The sequence below is a fragment of the Lacerta agilis genome, chromosome 2 (assembly GCF_009819535.1).
Source record: "Lacerta agilis isolate rLacAgi1 chromosome 2, rLacAgi1.pri, whole genome shotgun sequence".
NCBI lineage: Eukaryota > Metazoa > Chordata > Lepidosauria > Squamata > Lacertidae > Lacerta > Lacerta agilis.
The window spans coordinates 84,491,616-84,515,148 of record NC_046313.1 but is presented as its reverse complement, the minus strand read 5'-3'; the positions used below and the strand labels follow the sequence as shown (position 1 = coordinate 84,515,148).

The 23,533-nt window shown below is 44.0% G+C and overlaps 1 protein-coding gene across 1 annotated transcript in view; it reads left to right on the top strand.

The window, feature by feature from the left end:
- The first annotated feature begins 8,392 nt into the window (after positions 1-8,392).
- Positions 8,393-23,533, top strand: part of GRIP2 (glutamate receptor interacting protein 2) — a 365,790-nt gene continuing 350,649 nt past the window's right edge. Inside the window, exon 1 of the mRNA XM_033141097.1 lies at positions 8,393-8,746. Within this exon, the coding sequence (XP_032996988.1) occupies positions 8,692-8,746 (55 nt within the window). The 5' untranslated portion in view covers positions 8,393-8,691. The remainder of the gene's footprint in view (positions 8,747-23,533) is intronic.

Here is a 23,533-nt window from a genome sequence, read left to right as displayed (position 1 = left end):
CCACTGGTCCTGCTAGCTAGGGATCATGGGAGTTGTAGGCCAAAAACATCTGGAGGGCCAAGTTTGAGGAAGCCTGGCATATAGAACAGGCTGGACAGGGTTAAAAATGTATTTGAGAAATTATTTTTTGCTGGATTAAGGACGAGAAAAAGACACACTATCTGATTAACAAAAGGTAAATAACAATTTTGCAATTAAGAAATGTATGAAGGTTTCCCCCCCCCCATACTGAGGATTATACAGTAGCACACAATGCCTTGTGAAGTCAATAGCAAACTTGGCAAGGTACGGAATGCACTTAACACACACGCCACCGGGTTTTAACGAAGTCCCCAGAGCAAGCCTGTACACACACTAGCCACGGAAGGACTTTATATTACACACCAAGTTTGCAGATCAGCCCCAAATGCCATTGTATTGAAATGCCACCAAGATTTAAGCAGCTGCTGAAAACACCTGCACTTGATAAAACAACGGTATACACCAGAGATGTGCAATAAATGCTGTAGGTTAGTCACAGGTTAGCAGCACAGACAAGGAGAAAGAAACACAAGCCATGACTGGCCAGAAAACTTGACTTGAAATAGAAAATTAGTTGGTGGGTTGAGAGAAAGAAAGGCACCTTAAATTTTCTGGGAGGTTTTTCTCGTTTGTTGCAGGTGGGGACTTTGTGCAATTTAATTGCCCTCTCCATCTTAGTGCTCCCAAGCGATAAAACGAATAAACAACTCAAGGTCCAGGTTTAATTTCAAAGATAAAACAGTGGAAATTGCTCATGCCATGTATGCCTGTGAGATATATTTCCTGTACTGGAAACTTGCATGGGATATATGTATGTCACATCCAAGGAATCTGTATTTGAAACTTTAGGTTGTATCCTATGTTAGTCCTCCTCAGGGTAGACTCATTGAAATAAATGGACATTGCTAACTCAGGTTAGTAATTTCCTTGGGTCTACTTTTGATTAAGACTACCATTTAATTCCCATGTGAAATTTAACATGGAAGTGAAGTTTTTTTGGGAGGGGGGGAAGAAAGATGAACAAACTGGGCCTTGTCTTGAGCTTCATTAGCTGGATTTGTTCAAGATAATAATAATAATAATAATAATAATAATAATAATAATAACAACAACAACAACAACAACAACAGCAGCAGCAGCAGCAGCAGCAGCAACAACAACAACAACAACAACAACAACAATTATACCCCGCCCATCTGGCTGGGTTTCCCCAGCCACTCTGGACGGCTTCCAACAGAATGTTAAACTGCAATAATCTATTAAACATTAAAAGCTTCCCTGAACAGGGCTGCTTTCAGATGTCTTCTAAAAGTCTGGTAGTTGCTTTTCTCCTTGACATATGGTGGGAGGGTGTTCCACAGGGTGGGTGCCACTACCGAGAAGGCCCTCTGCCTGCCTTCTCTGTAACTTGGCTTCTTGCAGCGAGGGAACCGCCAGAAGGCCCTCAGCACTGGACCTCTGTGTCCAGGCAGAACGATGGGGGTGGAGACACTCCTTCAGGTACACTGGACTGAGGCCGTTTAGGGCTTTAAAGGTCAGCACCAACACTTTGAATTGTGCTTGGAAACGTACTGGGAGCCAATGTAGGTCTTTCAAGACCGGTGTTATGTGGTCTTGCTGGCCTCTCCCAGTCACCAGTCTAGCTGCCGCATTCTGGATTAGTTGTAGTTTCCGGGTCACCTTCAAAGGTAGCCCCACATAGAGCGCAATATTTATGGGGTTCTTGGTGGAAATTTGCATAGGAGCAAATTTACTCAAACAATCTAAAAGATGGTAAAAATGTTTCCAGTTGCCCCACAAAGGGCTCCGCTGCTATGTTGCTGAATAAATCTGAGCTAAATTAGCCGTGGAAGACATTGCATCACATCTGCGGTGCACCCACGACTGAGATGCCAACTGCCAAGATTTTGGAACTCAAAATTGATCCAGTCGGAATGAATGGCGGAACAGCTGTTGTCTCCTGCATTACACAATTACGAGCGCAAGTTAATAGCATGAAGCAATTGTGGGAAAGGAGCTTGTGCTCCTTTGCTGACAACTTGGAAGAGGAGACTATGCAGGGTTGCATGGTAACGTGGTCAGTTGTACCAGTAGATTGAATTACGAGCCAAAGATTCCATCAGCGGATCAGAAATCGATACACGGCAGCGGCTGTGGAACTTGAAAGCAATCCTCTGAGAAATACTAGAATGTGAGAAAGGGAGCAATGATGCACAGTAGGGTTGTTTTTGGAAGCTTGGGTGGTGGAATGCTTTTTACCAGATTTGGATGGTACGGCAGCTGCACCCTATCCTGGGGAAGGCAGACCTAGCCAATATGGTGTTGCAGTTAGAATGTTGGACTAGTTCCAGGACCTGGGAGACCAAGGTTCAAGCCCCCACTTGCCTGTGAAGCTCACTGGGTGACTTCACTGGCCATTCACTGTCTCTCAGCCTAACTTCCTTCACAAGGCTGTTGTGGGGATTAAAAGAGATGGGAGGAGAACCATGCAAGCTACCTTAAGACTATGTCCCTTGACAATGCTGGTTCCTGACATCAAAGGAAAAGTCCAAACTATTATTTATTATGATTAGAAAAATGTGTTGAATTACTCTTTGCAAAGGTGAAATGTGCATGCCATTTATAGGACTGGTGATCATTCACTACCTTTATACTGTACTACAATGAGCAGACCTTGCAATTACTCACAAATAGCTTTAAAACAGAAATCATTTCCTCTAATACAAAATTCCAGTGGTGAGTGCTGACAGACATAAAGATAAAATGGGGTCACTGAGGGCCAAACTCGTGTGGCACAATTCATATTATTTGACCTTCCACTGTTGTTTTAAAACTAAATAGCTGTCATGACGCCAGGATCAGATTCTCTTTCTTCAGGGAATGAGGTAGAGGATTTGAGTCAGAAAGCTGGGACAGATGAAGTTGTAATCTATTATCACATCCACATCATGCATTTAAAGCATGTTGCTGCACCCCCACAAGAATTCTGGGACCTTAAGTTCACCCCCCGACAGAACTGCAGTTCCCAGCACCCTTAATAAACTACAGTTCCCAGGATTCTTGGGGGAGGGAAGTCATGTGATTGAAAACGTGCTTTAACTCTGTGGTGTGAATATGACCCACAACATTTAGAGAGCACCATGTTGACTACTCCTGGCGACAAAACAGGATGGGCCATCCCTGAGAACTTCACTCATAAAACACTGCTATCTCACCAACTGCCAATTGAAAAAGAGGGGTGGGACTTCCTGCAGGCCATTCTGTGTTTGACCAACTCCTACTTCCTTCTCAAAGTGGTCATGGGATGCAACTATCCGGTAGCTCTGGACCAGGGCACTTGAAATATTGACTTCCCTTTCATTGCTCAGTACCAGCATTATGATAAGCAAACAGAACCAGGTTAGTCCTGCCACAGCCTAATGCTAATTAGTTGGCAGAGGTGGGCCTTTTTGCTAGTGGTACCTGTCCTATGAAGTCTGCTCCCTGCTGAAATACAGGAGGCCCCAGCTTTACTGACATTCCATCAGCTTTTGAAGATGCACATGTTTACACAAGCATTCTCTTGATCTCTAGCCTGAGCCTCTTGTTTTAATTACCATGTCAATTTAATGGGGTTGTGTTCTTGCATATTTTAATTACAGATGCATGTGTTGGACTGGGATTGTTTTACTGTGTGTTGTAATTATGGGTGTTTAAATTTTAATGCTTGTGTAATTGGTTTTTATACTTTTGCACCACTTGGAAGCCTACCTGGGTACTGAGTGGTATATAAATTAATTAACAGCAATAAAAACAACTATGGGATTAAAAAATGTGTCAGCTGTCCAGTGGTTATGGGGAAAGTGTCTGCAAGCAAAACTCGGCCAGTCTGCTGCACACTTTTTGCTGGTATGAGAGTGAGAGTTTACTCTGTAACCTCAAAAAGGTTGTCTCTCACTGCCGACAATGTAATCAATCCTACAATAGAAAGAGATCCATATTGAGACCTACCGGTCTGCTAATAAAGGCCTGGCAAAGTACAGGAAGATCTGCCACTCACTGCTAAGAAATGTCGTCCTCCAGGAAATTAAAAAATCCTGCAAACTTTGTGTCATGCACGTCTCCTTTGTTATCCTTATGTTAAGGCTTTGCTGAATACTGTGAAAATCAGTGAGATATTTTTGAGGCCATAGGCATAGATTCTTAACTCTTTGTGAAAAGTCATTTAAAATGAAAAGGAAAAAACTATATAAAAATATGACTGAGTTCTGCCACCTTATTCACACAAGGGTGAACAAGTGTGTGTGTGTGTCATTGAGACCAGAGACAAAACTACTTTGCTCACCTAACTGTATACTTAGAAAGACAACCAACTGCCAAATACACTCAGTGATTTTTTTTATGATCCATTATTCTTCCCACAACCATGTGTCTGTTTCCTTCTTTCAGCTTGGACCATGAAAACCAATGATGCATGCTTTACTTCTGCCTACAGACAGCTTCACTTCAGGCTCCCAGTTATGGCTGAAAGATGCTTAAAACTAAGTCACCCGTTTCAGCCAAACTTTTGAAAGAAGGCCAGATCATGGAAGATCTCCTTTGGTTCTAGGTCATCCAGTCTAAAAGCAGACAAAAGCCAGGTGATATGGAAAGAAATACTGGGATCTTTAGAGGTCACACATAGTCTATGACCATTGAAAAAAATAAGTAAATAGCATTACTGGTTCCATTGGTGCAATGGGTCAAGTGCACATGGGTCAAGTGCATATGGCTGGTAACCAGAAGGTTGGTGGTTCGAGCCCACCGAGGAATCAATGTGGGCAGGATTCCTGCATTGCAAGGGGTTGGACTAGATGACCCTCTGGATTCCTTCCAATTCAATGATTCTATGAAAGGAGAAGCGAAACAAGCAAAGATGCTATCTTGTGATGTGCATATGGTCTTGATGCACCATAGCTGGAACACATGATGTGCAGTCAACAGATGTGTGTGTGTGTGTGTGTGTGTGTGTGTGTGTGTGTGTTTAAACTTACTGGATTTTCTGGTTTTTAAAAAAATCCAGATTAAATGAAGCTGGCATTTTGATGCCGATGATGAACTTATGAAGTGCCCTGTTGGATCAGTCTAAAGGTCCATCTAGTCAAGCATTCTTTTTTCACAGTGGCCAACCAGATTTCTGTCGGAAGCCCACAAGCAAGACCTGAGTTCAACAGTGCTTTCCCCACTTGTGATTCCTAGCAACTGATATGGCAGAACTTTGCCATTGTGGCTAGTAGCTATTAATTGATTTATTCCCCATAAAATTGTCAAATCCTTTTTTAATGCAGTCAAAGTTGGTGGTCATCACCACCACATCTTATGATAATGACTTCTAGAGTTTAACTATGGAAAAGGACTCTGCCTTGATTTCCAGCATTCAGCTTCGCTGAGAAGCCCCAGGTTCTAGGTTTGCGAGGAAGAAAAACTTCTCTTTTTTTCCTCCACACTGTGCATAATTTTAAATACCTCTGCTATGTCCCCTTATACTCGCCTTTTGTTTTAACTAAAAAGCACCTTTCTTCCTTCATAGGCAAGTTCCTCCACCCCCTTGATCATTTTGGTTTCTTTTCTGCACCTTTTCCAACTCTACTGTATTTTTTTAGGTGAGGCAATCAGAACTGTACAGAGTATTCCAAGTGTGGTGGAAGCATAGATTTGAATAATGATATTGGCAGTACCCCCCCCCCCGTCCCATTCCTAATTATCCCAAGCACAAAATTTGCCTTTTTCACACTGGGTTGACATCCTCATTGAGCTATTCACTACAACTCCTACATCTCCTTCCTGGTCACTAACCTCCAGTTCAAACCCCCATCTATGTATATGTGACATTAGGATTTTATTTTATTTTTGCCCCCATGGGCATCACTTTATACTTTCTTCCATTGAGGAAGATGTGCCCATGAGGAAGATGGACACCACCCCCCCCACCTTGCTCCTTTGGCCATAGAAGGGATAACAAACAAATCTGTATGATACAGTGTAGCAGCCTTGGAAAAACTGTGGAAACAAGTCAGGATGAATGCTTAATAAATAGGTCATCTGAAAGTGAACCCTATGACACTGAATCACACACCTACCTTGCAAATCAGTATCACCATATACGTTGCCTTGCCTGAACAGGAGTTCTGCGCCTCTTCAAGTTTGCATCCCTCTTTGGCAAAAGTAGGCGGCCCATCCATTCATGCTGGTAACTTGGTCATTCTTCCCGCCACTTAAAGTAGCATCACCAAGAGCACAGACCACACACCTTTTCTATCCCCTCATGCTCTCTTTCAAAGAACCTTCCTTCAGCAATAAGGCACGTGCACCGGCAGCAATGCAACAGATGTGGATTTAGGAGGCAGGACTAGTTCAGCTGTACTGGGCACAGAGTTTGGGAGGGGGGCACCACAGCTATGATACAAAGTGGAAGGTGAGAGGCAGGGGGTGCTGAATTTTGGCGTTGCAGAGGGCTCCACTGAAATTTGAGACTCCAGACACACCTATTGACTGATGCTGATGTGGGACAGCTGCTGTAACTTTTAAAGTTAATTTTTGTAGGGACTAGATTCAGGTAGTTTAGCCTGGAGAAGAGAAGGTTAAGGGGTGATAGCCTGGAGAAGAGAAGGTTAAGGGGTGATATGATAGCCATGTTCAAATATATAAAAGGATGCCATATAGAGGAGGCAGAAAGGTTGTTTTCTGCTGCTCCAGAGAAGTGGACACGGAGCAATGGAGTCAAACTACAAGAAAGAAGATTCCACCTAAACATTAGGAAGAACTTCCTGACAGTAAGAGCTGTCCGACAGTGGAATTTGCTGCCAAGGAGTGTGGTGGAGTATCCTTCTTTGGAGGTCTTTAAGCAGAGGCTTGACAGCCGTATGTCATGAATGCTTTGATGGTGTTTCCTGCTTGGCAGGGGGTTGGACTGGATGGCCCTTGTGGTCTCTTCCAACTCTAGGATTCTATGATTCTAGGTAGGTAGCTGTGTTGGTCTGACGCAGGCGAAATATAAAAACAAATTAAAAAATTGTCCAGTAGCACCTTAGAGACCAACTACGTTTGTTCTGGGTATAAGCTTTCGTGTGCATTCTTCAGGTATCTGCCATTGCCATTGTAAGAGAGCATGGTTTATGGTGAGTTCTGGCACTTATTTTGCTAGAAAAAATATATATAGCACCGCCTCTAATGGGTTTTGTTTTAAACGGCGTTGAGATGGGTTTCCCTAACAAGTAGCACACAAACATTTTAAATAAGTTTAAAAAGGGGGGGGGGGAGGTTGGCGTGGAAAGTGAGGTGTGTTCGCGCGCGCCAGACGCGTCTGGAGCTTCGCGCAGCTCGCCTGTGTGGGCTGTGGAAGAGCCGGCCTTCCGCCCCCTCAAGGACCCGGCGTCGCTCGCACCTCCTAGGGGGGTGGAAGTGGAGGTGCAGGCAGCCGCCCAGCTATTAACAAGCGCTCCCCTTCGACGTGTTGGCTAGCGCCGTTCCCCCGCGTGTCTCTTCCTTCTCCGTTGCAGAAGCGTACCCTACATACCCTCAACCCAAGCGGGGAAAGAGCGGGGGGGGGGTGTCGCCGGTCTCCTTTCCTACAGCCTTGCTCTGGTGAAGCGCCCAGAGCCCGGAGGCAAGGAGTGCGCGTGGCTGCCCCACCACCCCTCCTCCCATGTGCTGCCTAGCGAGACCGGGAAGCGTCGCCTCTCGCCTCAGCTACTTTCCCTTCCTCCGTTTGAACCACGGGGGTCGCCGGAGAGACTCTCACCCCCCCACCACCACCACCACGTGCGAGGAGCAGCGGGTGAGGCGAAAAAGGTCGAAAGCGCGGGAAGGCGGCGAGCGAACCAGGTGCCCCGAGCTGCTGCTTCTCGGTGTCGCCGGAGGAGCCCTTCTTCTCCCGCTCACCTGCGCCGAGAGAAGATGCCGGCCGAGAGCGAGCAGAGCCGGCGCGCGCGGCTGAAGCCTGAGCTGGCGGCCTGCACTCCCTCGGCCGGCGGCGCCTGCAGTGAATGAGACGCGACCGCGAGCGCCCGGAAGACATCCCCGGGAAGAAGGAAAGGCGCGCGCTAGAGACCTGGGCCGGCCAAGCGGTCGCGGAACGCTTCAGCCCAGAAGCCCGCGGCGGGATCCTCCTGGGCGTCGAAAGATTGGACTGGAAGGCGGCGAACTCCCCTCCTTTCCCTCCGCCTCCGCCTCCTCCCCCCCTGGCTTCTCTTGTCACATAGTACGGTCCCCACACATTAAGAGCTGCAGCTGCCGTGGATGTACCTCAGTCACTCCAGGGCAGGCGGAAAAGGTTTCGGGGCGCCGCTAGTCCCGCGCACCTTCTATATCGAGCCCTCGCTCGCGTCCCTTCCACGCACTCGCCTCTTCGGCCGATTCCCCGCCCGCTCCCCTCCTTCCTGCCGGCCCCAAACACAGATGAAGCACGCGGCGCGAATCAATGCCTAGCGTGGCCGAGCAGGCAGCCTGGCTCCCCCAGCGGCTCGCTGCCCGCGCTCGCCTCTCTCCGAGCCACAACACTTTCGGCGTGCTGCGCTGGGCGGGGGTGGCGTGGGGAACTCTCCGCTTAGCCTTATTCTACCCCAGGAGGGGAAGTCTCCCGCCGCCGCCGCTGCCGCCACCAACACCTTCGGGGCTTGTGCATAAGCGCGAGCAGGTTGACCCTGTGCCGGGATGCCGGGCTGGAGGAAGAATCTGACTCTGTGTCTGCAGAGGATGCAGGATGAAGGTAAGGCTGGCTAGCTGGCTGGCTCCGGGGCGAACGCTTCCGCCGGAGGGCATGCGCCTGCCGTTGACTTGGGAAAGCGCCCGGGAGCTGCCTTCGCATTGTTTTTTTTTTTTTTTTTTTTTTTTTTTTTAAGTCTGTTTCTCTTGTCCCTGGTGGGGAGCATGCTTGGAAATGCAAGCGGTCTTCTGAGGCCCCCTGCTGAAGCTCTTCATGTTATTATTATTGTGCATTTCTTGTGTGCATAACGATTTTAAATAAAGTACAACGCTCTTTCAAAATGATTTATGTGTCAGGAATGGAAGTCACCTTTCTAAACTGGGGGGGCGGGGAGGAGGTGGAGGGAATCCTCTTTGCAACACAATCGGCAGCATCGTGAGCTTTGAATGCTCTTTCTTGGTCGATGATGGGAAGAGGATTTGGCGAGCAGAATTGTTGAAGTGCCTGATGTGGTTTTACTCCTCTTGTCAGAAAATGTGGGGTGCATATGTGGGGAGGTGTAATTTGTGGAGGAATAGAGGCAAGGAGCGAGAAAAAGCTAAAAGCTTCATTTTTGATGTTTCAACTTGCAGGGTTTTTTTTGGGGGGGGGTGTAGATTAAGGCACATGTGTGTGATTTTATGTTGGTCCTGTGATATTTCATGCTCTCCTGTTAGATCTCAAGAGGTAGGGGATGAAGATGTTTGCAAGATCTGCAAGGGAGGGACAGTAAATGAGTGCTGCACCCAGAGCTCATAAAAGTTTGAGGAAATGTCCCACCAGGTGGCGGAACATGAAGGATATGGGAAATCTTGCACGTTTGCTGGTTTCGCTTCATGTGCTTAAGAGGTTGAAAAACTGTGCTCCTTGAAATGACCAGCAAAGTCTCAACTGATAGACATGGATTTCATCTTGTGTATTTGTGTTTGTCTGATGGAGAGTTTATCTGCCTTTGCCTCATGCTTGATGTGACTTGAGAGTTCCTCCGACATGCATCCTTTTATGTGCTAACTTGGCACTGAAAACATGTTAACGCCAAAGAGGGATTAAGAATTGTGGTTAGTCAACCATTTGCACACTTTTCAGCTAGCAACAAATTAGGCAAACAACTTTCTGCTTTTCCACACTGTATGCATTAGATAAGGTCTGTATAAGTAAATAAACCAGTGGTTTCAGGAAGTCCCATTTTCCCTTGTGGGTTTCCATCCCATAAGCCACTGGGTTACTGCCCATGTTTGAGCCACACATGATGATTAATTATTAAATTTGTATACCAGCCTTCCACCTGAAGATCACAGGACAGTTCACAACATAAAAATACAAAATGAGGACACAAAATAAGTAGTAAAACTAATACAAACTAATAAAAACAAAACAAAAACAAACAGCCTAGCCAGCTCAGTGGGTTAGACAGTGATGCTGATGACACCAGGGTTGCAGGTTTGATCCCCATATGAGACTTATGCATTGCAAGGGGTTGGACTATGATCCTCAGTGTCCCTTCCAGCTCTACAATTCTGTGATTCAATAACCCCCCCTCCCACAAACACATTTATAAGGCCACAGAATGTTAATCAGCCAGAGGCCGAGATGTTTTTGCCTGGTGCCTAAAGATATGTAATGAAGGTGCCAGGTGAGCCTCACTGGGGAGAGCATTCCACAAATGGGGAACCACCGCAGAAAAGGTCCGTTCTCATGTTGCCACCCTGTGGACCCCTCGAGGAGGCACACAAGGAAGGGCCTCAGATGGGTGCCACAGCTTCTTTGTTGCATTTTAAACACAGGAATTGAATACTTTCGAGAGAGAGAAATGCTGCTGAAATGCTTTTGTTTGAAAGTATCCTATTTCACATTGGTACTTTAGCTATGTTCAACTTGTTTCTCTCGCCAAGATGCAACCTATGTGCCATCTTCCACTGTGAGTTGGGCAGCAAGTCCAGTGGCTTCAAGTTTTATACAAACATTGGCAGTTTTGAGCCATTTCCTGAACTCAAGTGCAGCATTAGTGGTCTGTGCTTGTGTTTTTGTTTAAGGTTTTCCTCCATGACTTTCCCAGCAAAGCAGCTTCCTTTTAATTTGATCTCTTTGTCCGTCGATGAACAGTAAGTAGTTGGGCTATCGGTTGGCCATGTATTGTGCTTGCTACTCCAGTTTGCACAGGATGTGCCCAGAAGCCAAATAAATAATGACACAATTATTAAAGGATCTAAAATGGGCTGTAGACCTTTTCTTTAGCTGTTAGGAAATTGAATTGGAGGAGTAGGGGAGCAGATTATCTGGCATCTGGTAAAGAGCTGGCAGATGTTGCTTATTTTGACTTGCTGTCCATTGATTCCAGAACTTCGCAGGCTGAGAGGACGTGATCGGCATATTGGGAACATTGCATTGTTATACTTGATAGAACAAGCTCTTGCACTGCTTCCTGATATTGAAATTTTGATCTTGTGGTTCTATAGTGGCTACTGTCATGCAACCAGAATTAAATGAATTACAGAATGGCAAAAACAAGGCAATTTCTACACTGTTCTTTTTATTTCTCCTGATAACATTGTCCTTTCCAAAGAGTGCTCTCCAGAGAAATAAGCCTAACCAATTATATGGTCATTTCCAATGCTTTAGCTGTGTATGAAAAATGGAAGAATTTCTTGCATAAGAGATTCCTAGATTTGGGGCCCCCATAATGATTACCTAAAGTTAGAAGACAATATGAATTTGTTTGAAGTTGAAGTAATGAGATTATGTGCTGAATCTCAGGGGAAGGGATTCCCTCTCATCTTTTGAAATTACATCCTTCTTTCTTCTTCACAAAAACGCACTAAGCAATAATGTTTTTATATTACAGACTGAGACCATGCTTTTCCACTGGGAAAACAAGAGAGCCCATCAGTATTGCACTGAGAGTACATTGTTCAGCTAGGCTTCAGGAAAAAAAACTTTCTGCATCTTGTACTGATATAATGGCATCACAAACTTGCAACATAGCTTTGTTCAGATATTTCTTTTGAAAGCCCGGCTCTAAACACAGTCTTCTTAATGACTGCTTCCAATTTTCTTTGCTGCTGAGTATGTTACCTGTCTCTGCCTGTTGTCACTGTGTGATGGAGGAAAAAGATGGCATTCCTAGTTCAGTTATCCATGACTTGCAGCCAATAGACTAAAAAAACCCAAAAACTTTTTGGTGAAGAGAAAGTATGCATGAATGTGAAGTATGAGTGAATGTGGCTTACTGGGCTTATTTCTTTCTGCAGAGCGTTCATGTGTCAGTGGCATGTGTTTAAAGGAGTTAAATGTGCCAGTTTCTGGTAGGATGCTTGAAGATGTCACCCCAGGGAAAACCCCAATTTTGCAGATGTAAACACATCAATACATCACAATACTGTGCATACCTACTCAAAAGGAAGCCCCACTTAGTTCAGTGATACTTACTTCCAGGTAAATAGGATTGCATCCTTGCAGCCTAACCTAAGTGTTTTTGCTAAGAGGTAAGTCTTGCTGTATTTAGTGCAGCCTTCTCACCTAAGTAATTGTGTTTAGGGTTGGTGCATGTGATCCTTTTGATCCTCCTCGATCTCTCATTGGCTTTTGATACCATCAACCATGGTATCCTTCTGGAGCTGCTATCTGTATTGGGGGGTACTGCATTGCAGTAATTCCACTCCTGATTGCATGTCTGACTCCAGAAGGTGGTTCTTGGGCATCAAGTAAAACCTTACATTTCCCCCAGGCAATTTATGGACTGAGTGTGCTGCTAAATCTTTCCGCCATTCTTGGGAGGTTCCAGGTTCAGTCTCTGGCATCTCCAAGTAGGATGAGGAGTGACTTCTTCCTGAAACCTTGGGGATTTGCTACCAGCCAGCGTCAACAGTCATGAGCTAGGTCTCAACAAATGAAACTGATTTGTAAAAATGATACATGGGGGGACGGGACGAGAGAGAGAGAGAGAGATTGCACATACTTTTGTAACTCAAGAAATCTTTAATAAAAATACATTTTTTAAAAAAACCAGTCATGAGCTAGATGGACCCATGGTCTGACTTAGTATAAAGCAGCTTCCTGTCTGTTGGCTGCTAGGCTGTGGTAGCTCTCAACAAGTGGTGTGCATGAAATGTTTTGATGTCATGTTTTCATGTATAGTCACCTGCAGGAAAATCATCCAGGTGTCAGCTTGTCAGGGCTAAAGATCCCATGTCAACCAGCCAACAGTTTCTGCTGAGCAGCATAGCCTCAGGGCAGCTCTCATCCAGCGTCCTCATGCCTGCCTGCCTGCCAGTGAATTGGGCTGCTTCCAGGTTCTCTCAGCCACTGCAATCACATGAGTGGACTTCTCTGCATTCACTTCACCTCAGAGATACTGTGTGATACTCGGCAATGGCACAGCCCTTCCCTAACTCCGCCTGTGATGATGCTGAACAAATAGAAGCGTTAGGGGGGAGCGCAAATCCCTCAACTTTGTGAATAACTTTCTCTGCATGAATCAGCTTGGGAAAGGGGGGGCGGGCGGTGGAATTGTACCAAGTGAAAGCTGTTCTTTAAAAGCAGAGATATTGTAGGATTAGGTTGCTGCGGCATTGTTCCTTTCTTTCCGCTGCGTCTATCCAGTTTATATGGTTCTGTGGTGGTTACCTAGGAAACAGCTGTAGGGGTGTACAATGGAATTTTATTGGCTGTGTCATTAGGCTGACTGTTAAGGTTGTGGGCAGAGGTTCCTATTGGTAGGTCTGAGCAAGTGAATCCCTGATATTGTTTTGATTTGTAAGATGAAAGAATGTGGCTAGGTCTTTAATAAGCTTTACCAATAACCCAGCTTTTCACTGTGTAATGCATGGCCTACCTTAAGCAACCAAACTGGGAGGGGACAGTATTTAAATAGAAATTAAGTTGATGGTGGGTTATTTTTTGAAAAAGGTTCCCAGTTATATCCCATGTATGGTTCTAATATTGAACTGCTTTTCAACTGCGGTTCGATTTTAAAAAAAAATTCGATTACAGACATAATTTCTTTAATTACACACTTACTTGTGGGCATAATTTCAATCATTTCCCCCTTACTACTTGTTTAATATGTTGTCTATGAAAGAAGAACAATGACTTAATGCTGGTATAGATTTTACTTTTTAAAAATGCAATACTTTTTCAAAAGGCATTTGATTAGATGCTTGTGTTGAAGGTGCTGGAGCAAAGGTAGATAAAATTGCATGAGCAAAAACAACAACCCATGGTGGGTTGTATTGTATCCAAAGTTTAAATGCTGCTTGCGCAACAGACTTCCCCTCCTGCCCTTCCCATTCTACCCCCTCTTTCCCCATGCACCTCCAAAATCTGCTCCAGAGGGTTGGGGACCCACCAGAGCAGATGGGGGGGCATGCAGAAAGCAGAGATTCCATTGTGCAGATGGAACATTTCACACGTAGCATTGTATATAACGCTGTATCTTTGGTTTACTGAACTGAGCTACTTTCCTGCTTATTCCTATCTCTAAAAATGTGGAGCCAATTTCTAACATGTATATGTTGTTCATATTCAAAGTCCTGGCTTTTTCCTGGTACATGCACTTGCAGGAAAACAAAGTGGGCATTTTCTGTTGATGTTGACCCTTTTTTTTTTGTAAACCGCTTTTACAGAGGTATATAAATGTTGTTAAAAATCAAAAGGGTGCTTTCACATTTCATTTTATTGTGCACTTGGTGCTGCTCATACTTGGAGGTTTTCCACATTGTCCACATGGCCTTGTCTTTATAAAAATGCCAATCTGTACTTGTCCCAAAAAGAAGAGGCAAACTGCTCTTTAATTCTCTAGTTACAGGTAGGTAGCCATGTTGGTATGCCATAGTAAAAAAAAAAAAATCCATCCAGTAGCACCTTAGAGACCAACTAAGTTTGTTCTTGTTATGAGCTTTCATGTGCATGCATGTTTCAATGTATCTGAAGAAGTGTGCATGCACACGAAAGCTCATAACAAGAACAAACTTAGTCTCTAAGGTGCTACTGGAAGGAATTTTATTTATTTATTTTGTTTTAATTCTCTAGGTTAAGTGGGAGAGGAGAGATGAGTTATTCTGGGTAGGGATGGAAAAAATTCACACCCATAATACTTTCTGTCAAGCTGAGCCTACTGGGGTGGATGGCAAGAAATGAAATAGCAATGAATGTGATGGCTGAAAAAAAATAGAAGTAGGTGGATCCTAATGTGCCAGTTGCATACACAGAAAACTTGGATGGGAATGCCCAGTTTGCGAGAGGACACCCCTCATATATGTGATTACCTGGGCCATACATTACACATTATGTTTGCCCATAGATGTGTGTAGCTCAGGAAGGGGCAAAGCTATGCACATGAGTAATAGACGCAATATGTAAATCAGCTTGTAGAAATTTAAACTATTAAGAATGTGGCAGTATATTTTAAAAGGGCTATGCTTCATTGTATTTAAACAGATGAGCAAATATTTGCTGGATCAAATCAGGGACGTTAATAAACCACATGTCAATTAAAGGCATACTCATGCATCAGCTATTGTGGAAAACTTAGGTCTGAGGTATGGAGGTCGCATTTAACCACTAGGGCCAAATGCTAACTTAAATCCTAGAAATTTTTGTCTCAACTGGTTTGGTTGATTAGATTGCTAGTTTATTCATGAACATTAATGAGATCCTTTTATCCATTACCCTGAAGTCTCAAGTGGATGTTATAAAGTACTACCTTACCGTTAGCCAATAATGACCTGGCTTGCTTTTAACCAACCAATCAATTAATTAACTGATTAAAATAAATTGCACCATATCTCAACATAGTGGCTTACTTGGAGGACATTTAATGAAGGCGTCAGTTTATCTTGATTACATAACACATAGATAACAATTTTGTCAGAATTTCTCAAAGTTGGGGCTGAACTGTTGGTGAAGTCAGTTTCTAGAGTTCCCAGAAGGAAACTCATTGTGGAGCCTGACTTCATCAAAGGGGTGCTTGGCCAAGAACTACTTTGGACAGTCATAGTCAAAGCTAAGCACCCTCAGGCCCTATTGATTTCAGAGGGGAGAAATCTAAACGTGGGTCATGCTCATTGATGGCAAGCAATTTCCCAAAGCACAGCTTTCATTAAAATCTAGTTGAAATTCATGTTTTGGATCAGACCAAGGGCGCACCTGCATTTCCAGTTGTGGCCATATGGTCAGCCCCCTGAAGGAGGGCATGAATGCCAAAACTCTTCTCTGTTGTATGCCCCAAGCAAATATTCAGAGATACACTGCCACTGAGCACGGAGGTTTATTTCACTCTCATGGATAATAGCCACTGATAAACTTCTCCTCTGTGAAATGGTCTAATCTAGCAGGACTCTGAGGGATATTTTGTAAGTCACACCGGCTGTTCGAGGTGGGCGAGCTACAATGCTATCTTGAGCTAAATTGTCCCTTTTCTAATTAAAAGCCATCACTTCTATTTTGTTCCAGTTCGATGTATAGCCTGAAATTTTTCTGTAGATCTTTATGCATCGTTAAAGAGCTTTTCTGGAACTGACTGGATTAGTTAAATAAAGAATATTGTCATCCACATAAAGGCTTATTTTCCATTGAGAGTCTTTCATCTTTATGCCTGCTATTTCATTACGTTGTCTGAAAATAGCTAGTGATACAATAGAGGTGGGAAAGTAGACACCCCTGTCTTATCAAGCTTACTTTGCTGGGGAGCTTTGTCACAAGTTTTTTGGACATCCAAATCTATAATGCAGTCTTTCCCAAACTTGCATACCCAGATATTGTCTGATTTCAGCCCCTGTCATCTTCAGCCAGCATGGCCAGTGGCTAGGGATGATGGGAGTAGCAGTCAAACATCATTGAGGCACCAGATGTTGGGAAAGATTGCTCTGATGTCTATTAGACAGACCTGTTTATAGGCTTGTATATGTCTCTTGGCATAAGCCATGCTGGTTTATCGTCAGCATGGCTTATTCTTCTATGCACTTAACAACTTTACCTTTAATAACGCTGTTTTTGAAATTACCTTGGACACACATTAGGTTGGCAGATGTGTAATTTCCCAGATTCCCCTTGGCATGCATTCTTTCTCTCTCTCTCTTTTAAAAAATGTCATTATCTGGCTACCAGTCTTCTAGTATGAGTATTTTTCTTTTGTTTTTTTTTTTTTTTTTTTAAAGTTTAGCTCTTTCACAACTGAGAACTCTAAAAACTCTTGGGTGAATGCCATCTGGCCCTGGTGATGTGTTAATTTATAAATTGTCAATTAGCTCTCATCTTTATCCTTTGCCACCACAGCTTGACATAGGTCCTCAGATCCCACCCCCCCAACCCCCGAAAACAATAGCTCAGATATGGGCAACTCTCCAACACCTTCCATGAATCATAGAATTGGAGAGTTGGAAGGGACCACAGGGGTCATCTATTCCAGCCCCCTGCAATGCAGGAATCTTTTGCGCAGTGTGGGACTCGAACCCATGACCCTGAGATTAAGAGTCCTGTGCTCTACCAACTGAGCCGAAAGCAGGTGAAGGCACAGTGCAAATAATTTATTTCGCCTTTCTTCAGTCTCCCTGCAGTTAAGGAATTTGCTGATTAATAGCAGCAGTTATTCAGTGTTGTACCTTTGGCACTCATTACTTTGGGGCATCCAGTATACAGTAGCTGGCACAGCACCTTTAGTTCAGAAATACAGGGTTGCTGTTGTTTAATGTTACACACAGCCGGGACAGGAGTGGTGATGTTGCCTGCCTGCCTAAAGGAGGGATTGGTAAGGCCACTCCTTAAGGCACACTTCACAGAGCTGGAAAATCTAAGTAATGGTCAGTTGCTAATGTTCCCTTCTTGGGCAAGGTTCTTGAGCATGTGGTTGTGTAAGGTTCTCAGTTAGTTGCTCATGAGTAAGCAGCCAGAACTCCGCTGTTTCCTTTAAGGATTTTATTGTGCAAACTATGTACAGTGCAGAGCTAAAAAGTTCATGTCTGTATCAAGCGGTGTCAGAATCTGGGAATGGCCCCTTCCGGTTCTGACCCCAACAAAAGAGTTTCGGTATCTGAAAACCCCGCCTTCCATCCTTTCTTTTCACCCCACGACATCTGTGGGGCAACGGAAATTGCGTTCCCCCTGTATCGCCCTCGGGACTAGGGGAGTGCTGGGACTCTCTTGCATCCCCAGAGCCTCTACTCCCTTTCCCCTGTGAACTCTCCCCCTCCTCGCTGGACGTCTCGCCGCTCTTTTCGCTACCAGAGGCAGAGCTGCTGGCAAGGTGGGAAGAGCCCTTCCACCACCCTGCGTTGCATTGGGGACAGTTCCCTGACAGGTTGTGAGCCATGCCCAGGCTCTTTTGTTGGAGTTTAGGCATAGAAACTGCCTCGATTGTCCTGAATGATGACCTTTTTGGAAGAGAGACAGGAGGAGTTTGTCTTCCCTGGTGTTTCAGTGGCTGTCAGTGCCATAGTCCATGCTGTTCTTCTGGAGTGCTTATCCAGCTTGAGGGTGGGCAGTGTTCCTTTGCAGTGGTTCTGATCCTACCTGGATGACTGGCTGCAGAAGGTGGTCCTTCAGGCTGCTACATTCACACTGAGACTTCCTACAGTGTATGACCTGCACCTGCATTATTCACAGACACCCGTGTGAAGTAGCTCCAAAGTCATTTCCAAAATAGCCAGTATTATAGTGGTCTCTCAGTTAAAGCTGCAGAAATAACTGGAGGGAGAAATGTTACTCCAGATTTATGCTGTTGTGTGAGAGATGAGAATTTGCTACAGTCTTGCCCGAGGGTTATGATGCAAAATACTCCGAAGGGCTGCATTTTGCACTAATGCTCTAATCCTTATAGAGAGTGATGAGTTTCCTCCTCAGTAGTGATTGATTTCGTTGAATTACAAGCTACAGTACAGTAAAAAAGAAAGAAAGAAAGAAAGAAAGAAAGAGTGTATTTTTTGTTCTTTTTTATGCTTTTCTGGACACATTTTATGAGAAGGAAGAGCAATGAAACTTTCGTTTTAGAATTCTAGAGTCATATCCTTCCCACCCTCAGCACCATTCCTCTCCCCTCCAGCCTCTTATATTTCCTCCTTCTTCTGAAGGTGACGGTGCTGAAATAGGATAAATGCCACATCCTCAAAATTGTAGGTTTTATGATGATTCCCATTTTGCCTGACTTTTCCTTTCATTAACATTAGATGTTTTTGGCAGCCTGTAATTACCAGCTTTGGATCTGTAGCCAGAGCTGTCTTCAGCTCAAGCAAAATTCACTGATTCCAATGACAGTGTTTAAAACATTGCCTTCCACTGGGGAATTCATTCAGTCAAACACACTCTGCTCTGACACATTTAGCTCCAGGTACTCTGCATTCTGACCGCATGGGATGTAAGCAGAAGGGGGCCGCGGTGCACCCTGCAAAGTTCAAAGGACTCCCCCCCCCCCCGGATCAGGCAGCGATTAAGTCCATGCATTAAGTGAGAGCTGTTGCTGACCTTGCCAAGTGAATAGCTGCCTTCTGGCTAGCAGAGGGCAAAGGTGATATTCTGAAGACACACACTGCCTTCCAAAAGCTTGCAAACCAATTTCTCTCACATATCTCTCACACTGGTAAGAGTCATATTGTTAGTAGAACCATAGAATGTTAGAGTTGGAAGGGACCCTGAGGGTCATCTAGTACAGCCCCCTACAATACAATCTCAGCCAAAACATCAATGGAAGATGGCCATCCAGCCTCTGTTTAAAAAGCTCCAAGGAAGGAGAGTCCATCATCACCTCTTGTGAGAGTCTGTTTCACTTTTGAACAGTCCCTGTGGAATTTCATTTTGTTAGTTTGGGCCCAGCTCTCCAATCTGTTAAGGTCATCTGGAATCCCGATTCTGTCTTCTGCTGCATTAGCTACCGCTCCCAGTTTGGTGTCATCTGCAAATTTGATAAGCATCCCCTCAATTTATTCATCCAAGTCATTTATAAAGACATTGAGCAACAATGGGCCCAGGACAGAAGCCTGTGGCACCCCACTTGTCACTTTTTTCCAGGATGATGTGGAACCATTAATGAGCACTCTTTGGGTTTGGTCTGTCAACCAGCTACAAATCCATGTAACAGCATGCAGATCTTTTGGACAATCAAAACTTGAGAGATACATTTAGACATTGTATTTTAGCCCAGTTTCTTGGTTTTCATATTGCTCATCAGTTCTTTGAATTGAAGACCATCATATATTTATGCAGCTGCAAAGCTGGAGAGCAAAAGGACCATAGTCCAATTTAGTGTAAGTTAGTAGAAGCTGCGAAGGGATGCTCAGTGAACACTGGTGCCCATTTACGTCAGTGCTTGAGAGAAGCAAGCAAAGTCAATCAGAGAGCATTCAGGACCCTGAACAGCTCCAGGGGACTCTGTTATAGCAGCTAAAGACATTCTGTCTGTACAGGGACCTAGAGACATTAGAAGTCCTATGTAGGCTGACAAGGAGCACAGCAGACTCTACCTCCGTAAAGGAGTTGCCTGGCAGGTTAAAGGGTAGTCTTTAGCTTCTATAAAGAGAGCATGGCTGGCTGGTTGTAATCCTGAACAGGAACATTCAACAATGCAAGATTTTGTTGCAGATCCCATTTGTTATTCTGTGGAATACAGCAGAGTTCTCTCCATGCATAGCAATCCAGTGGAGCCCTGGGGTTCAATCAGCCATTCTTACTGTTTCCATTTTCCATACAAAACCTCTTAATAAAGGGGTTCATGAGATCTTTCTGCAGCAAAATGATTTGCAACCAAGTCAAACTCAGTATATCTTCTTAGTTTATATTTCCCATCCTAAATGCTTATCAAAATGTGTGAGAATTGATAACTGGCAGAAACTAAGTCTGCTTTACTTGTTCGTATTCTCAAAGTGCTGTGCCCCCCCCCCCCGCCAAAGCTCATTTCAGGAAAAACAAGTTTCATTCACATCTCTGTGTTTGGATCATCTTTGAAAGCTGCATTGGTCCATGCTTTGGTGTGTCAAAAACTGGGCACACTGAATCATTCAGTACTAGGCTTGTGCATGCAAATTCACTGAAAAAGTCAATCCATGTTTCCTTCCAACACATTTTTTATAACAGTTGTAAGAAACAACCTCAAGGCCTGAGTGTTTGTTTCCTTTCGAGTAGCATTTATTAAAAGCAGGACCTAGAAGGAAGCATAACCAAGAGCTAATATTTGTCCCAACAAATAGAAATGAATAATCGTGAAAGCTTTCCCCACTGAATCAGGATGAAAGACAACTGTCATTTCAGCCTTGTAATGCAGAAATAAGTAGCAGTGGCTGGAAAATGAATGAAGATTTTTTTTTTTTTAAAAAAAGTTTAGGTTTTTCAGCTTTTCTTTGTTGGATATATATATGCCTTGTTTCAGCCTGCTTTTAGCAAAGGTAGCAAGATTATGGTCCTGTCAAATACTAGTGTTGTAGACTCTTGAGCCTCAAGCTATGTGTCTGAATGCAGACATCACATATCATTGCAGTGCTGAAGCAGCATTTTGCCTTGGTGCTTTGGAGGCTGGGAACTGCAGGTTGCCTGCATGAGCGCCAAAGTTCTCAAAAGGGCGAAAGATATTTAGGGAGAAAACTCTCAAAAACACAGCACTCCGAAGTATGCCCCAGTTTGATCTGAGACTGCATTTGCATCTGTGCCAATGTATTCATAATCAAGAAGGGTTCACTTCATCTTCTCGGAGTTGGTTCAGTTCTTCTGTTCAGACTGATTTGAAGCCTTCATGACACTCTTGCAGTTGCCATCTCTTATTGTGCGGGGTCTGCTGCTGCTTCTTGTTTCCTGCATGGAACACAAAGACCATAGTACCATGCAGCCACAAACCATAAGACTTGGTGTGATTTCTTATTGTGAGATGAGTATGAGTCTCCTTTCCATTCATGCTTACTGATTTTCACATCATTCAAAAACTATTGTGCAGAGGACTATCTTGAGATTAATTTTTCAAAGAACCCGGCAATCACAATTTTAGGATCAGTGATTAAGTTTTCTGTACGCTCTGTCATTATACATGATCAAAATGAGCCTTAGGTGAGCTTCATGCTAAATAAATATTAAAAATCATAATAAGTTATTATATTAGTTTTTAGTTAAAATTTTAATAGCAATACAATTATTTATTATTAGAGTTATGTTACATCTTTCCTTCAAATAGTTCAGGGGGGCATAAAGGGTTCTTCTTGTCATTTTATCATACAGCAACCCTGTGAGAAAGGTTAGGCTGAAAGAGTGTGACTGGTTCCAGGTCACCCAGTGAGCTGTGTAAAGATTTGAATTGTAGCCTCCCAGGTCCTAGTCCCAAGCACCCTAAACACCCTCCTTGAATTTTGTGAAGCACACTTTGCTACTGCAATGAGCTGCTCGCTTGCCAACTTGCTTCATGTTTGTGCAACCTGTATTGCTAATGTTATTTGTGTTGGGGGGTTGGAGTGGCACAATGATCCAATTTTATTTTATTTGTTTTTTCTCTCCATTAACTCCTGCCAGAAATAGATTGCATTTATAAAGACAGTTTCTGACAGTCTGTTAATAGTTTGGTTTTTTAACTGGTCTACATGCCGCTGATTGCATGTCATTTTTGAACATCCCCAGATTTATGGAGGAGATCATGGAGAGCCAAGAGCAGAAGGGGGTGCCAAATAATTTACAATGCAGAAATCGGACTGGAACCAGAGAGTCTCTCCCTCACTTCTGCTACAGATCTTGACAGCCAACAAATGGCCATTCTCTTGTTGGCTTCTTGTGTTTGCGCCTCTTCGGTCTTCCCTGGTGGCTATAAACTCCAGATGCTTTCCTTGCCCTGATTGTTTTACATGGGCAGCCAATTGCCTCACTTCTTTATTGAGTGTGGGGCATTTGCCAGAGACCATGTGCTGCAGGGTTGAAAGGCAGACGTTAACAAAACATCAGTGAATGATAGGCTTTTAGTGGTTTTTAAATAATTAAAGAAAAAGAGGAATTGAGCCTTGAACAGGGAAGGAAGTTGGGTTGGTTTTGTTTTGTGGCTTTGTTGTGTTTTGTTTAGCCATCCCATCTGCCATCTCAGATGCTAACTGCCATCAGCATCATTGCTGAGAGAGCAGCTGTGGCCAGTCGTATGCACATTGCAGTAGAATCCTCTTCTGCTGAAGAGGGCTGCCGAAAGCATGTTTGCTGCTCCAGGTGAAACAGCAATCCTTTCTCTCCTTTCTCTGTCCTTCTTCTTAAATCTGGTGGTCTTTCATGTCTGGCCCAAGAGCATTTTTCTGCCTGCAGCAGAGCCAGTATGTGGACCAAAGCATGACTATCATTCAAAGTACACAATTCTTGGAATTTTGCAGTGAGTTCTTCAACGAAACAAAATGCATGTACAAAATATGCAAAAATGCATATACTAGAGGGACATTTTCATTAAAATGCTTAGATCAGTGAAAATAGCATACAAAAATGCATTATATGAGGGGAAATTGCTTGCAAAAATGTATATGTGTGTTTGAAAAGAAATCCACACTAAAATGCTCACACATTTTCATTATAACACACACAGAGCGAGAGAAATCAGTGCAGAAATGTGGAGAACTGAATTTAAGATGGGGGGGGGGATGTGCATAGGGGCAAAGGCTGAGGGGGACCAGGCCCAGAAATGAAAGGGCTCAACTGAGAATCTGAACTCTTATCTGAAAATGTCTTCTGTTCATGGGGCTCTGTCCAGGGTCCTGAAAGACCTGCCTTTGGCTGTCCTTTCTCATTTCTTGAATCATCCAACATTCAGTTTCAATGGATGTGAGTTCTAGAGAGAGGGAGAAAAACTTCCCCAAACATTCTTTGTTTGGTTTGCTCCAGGGA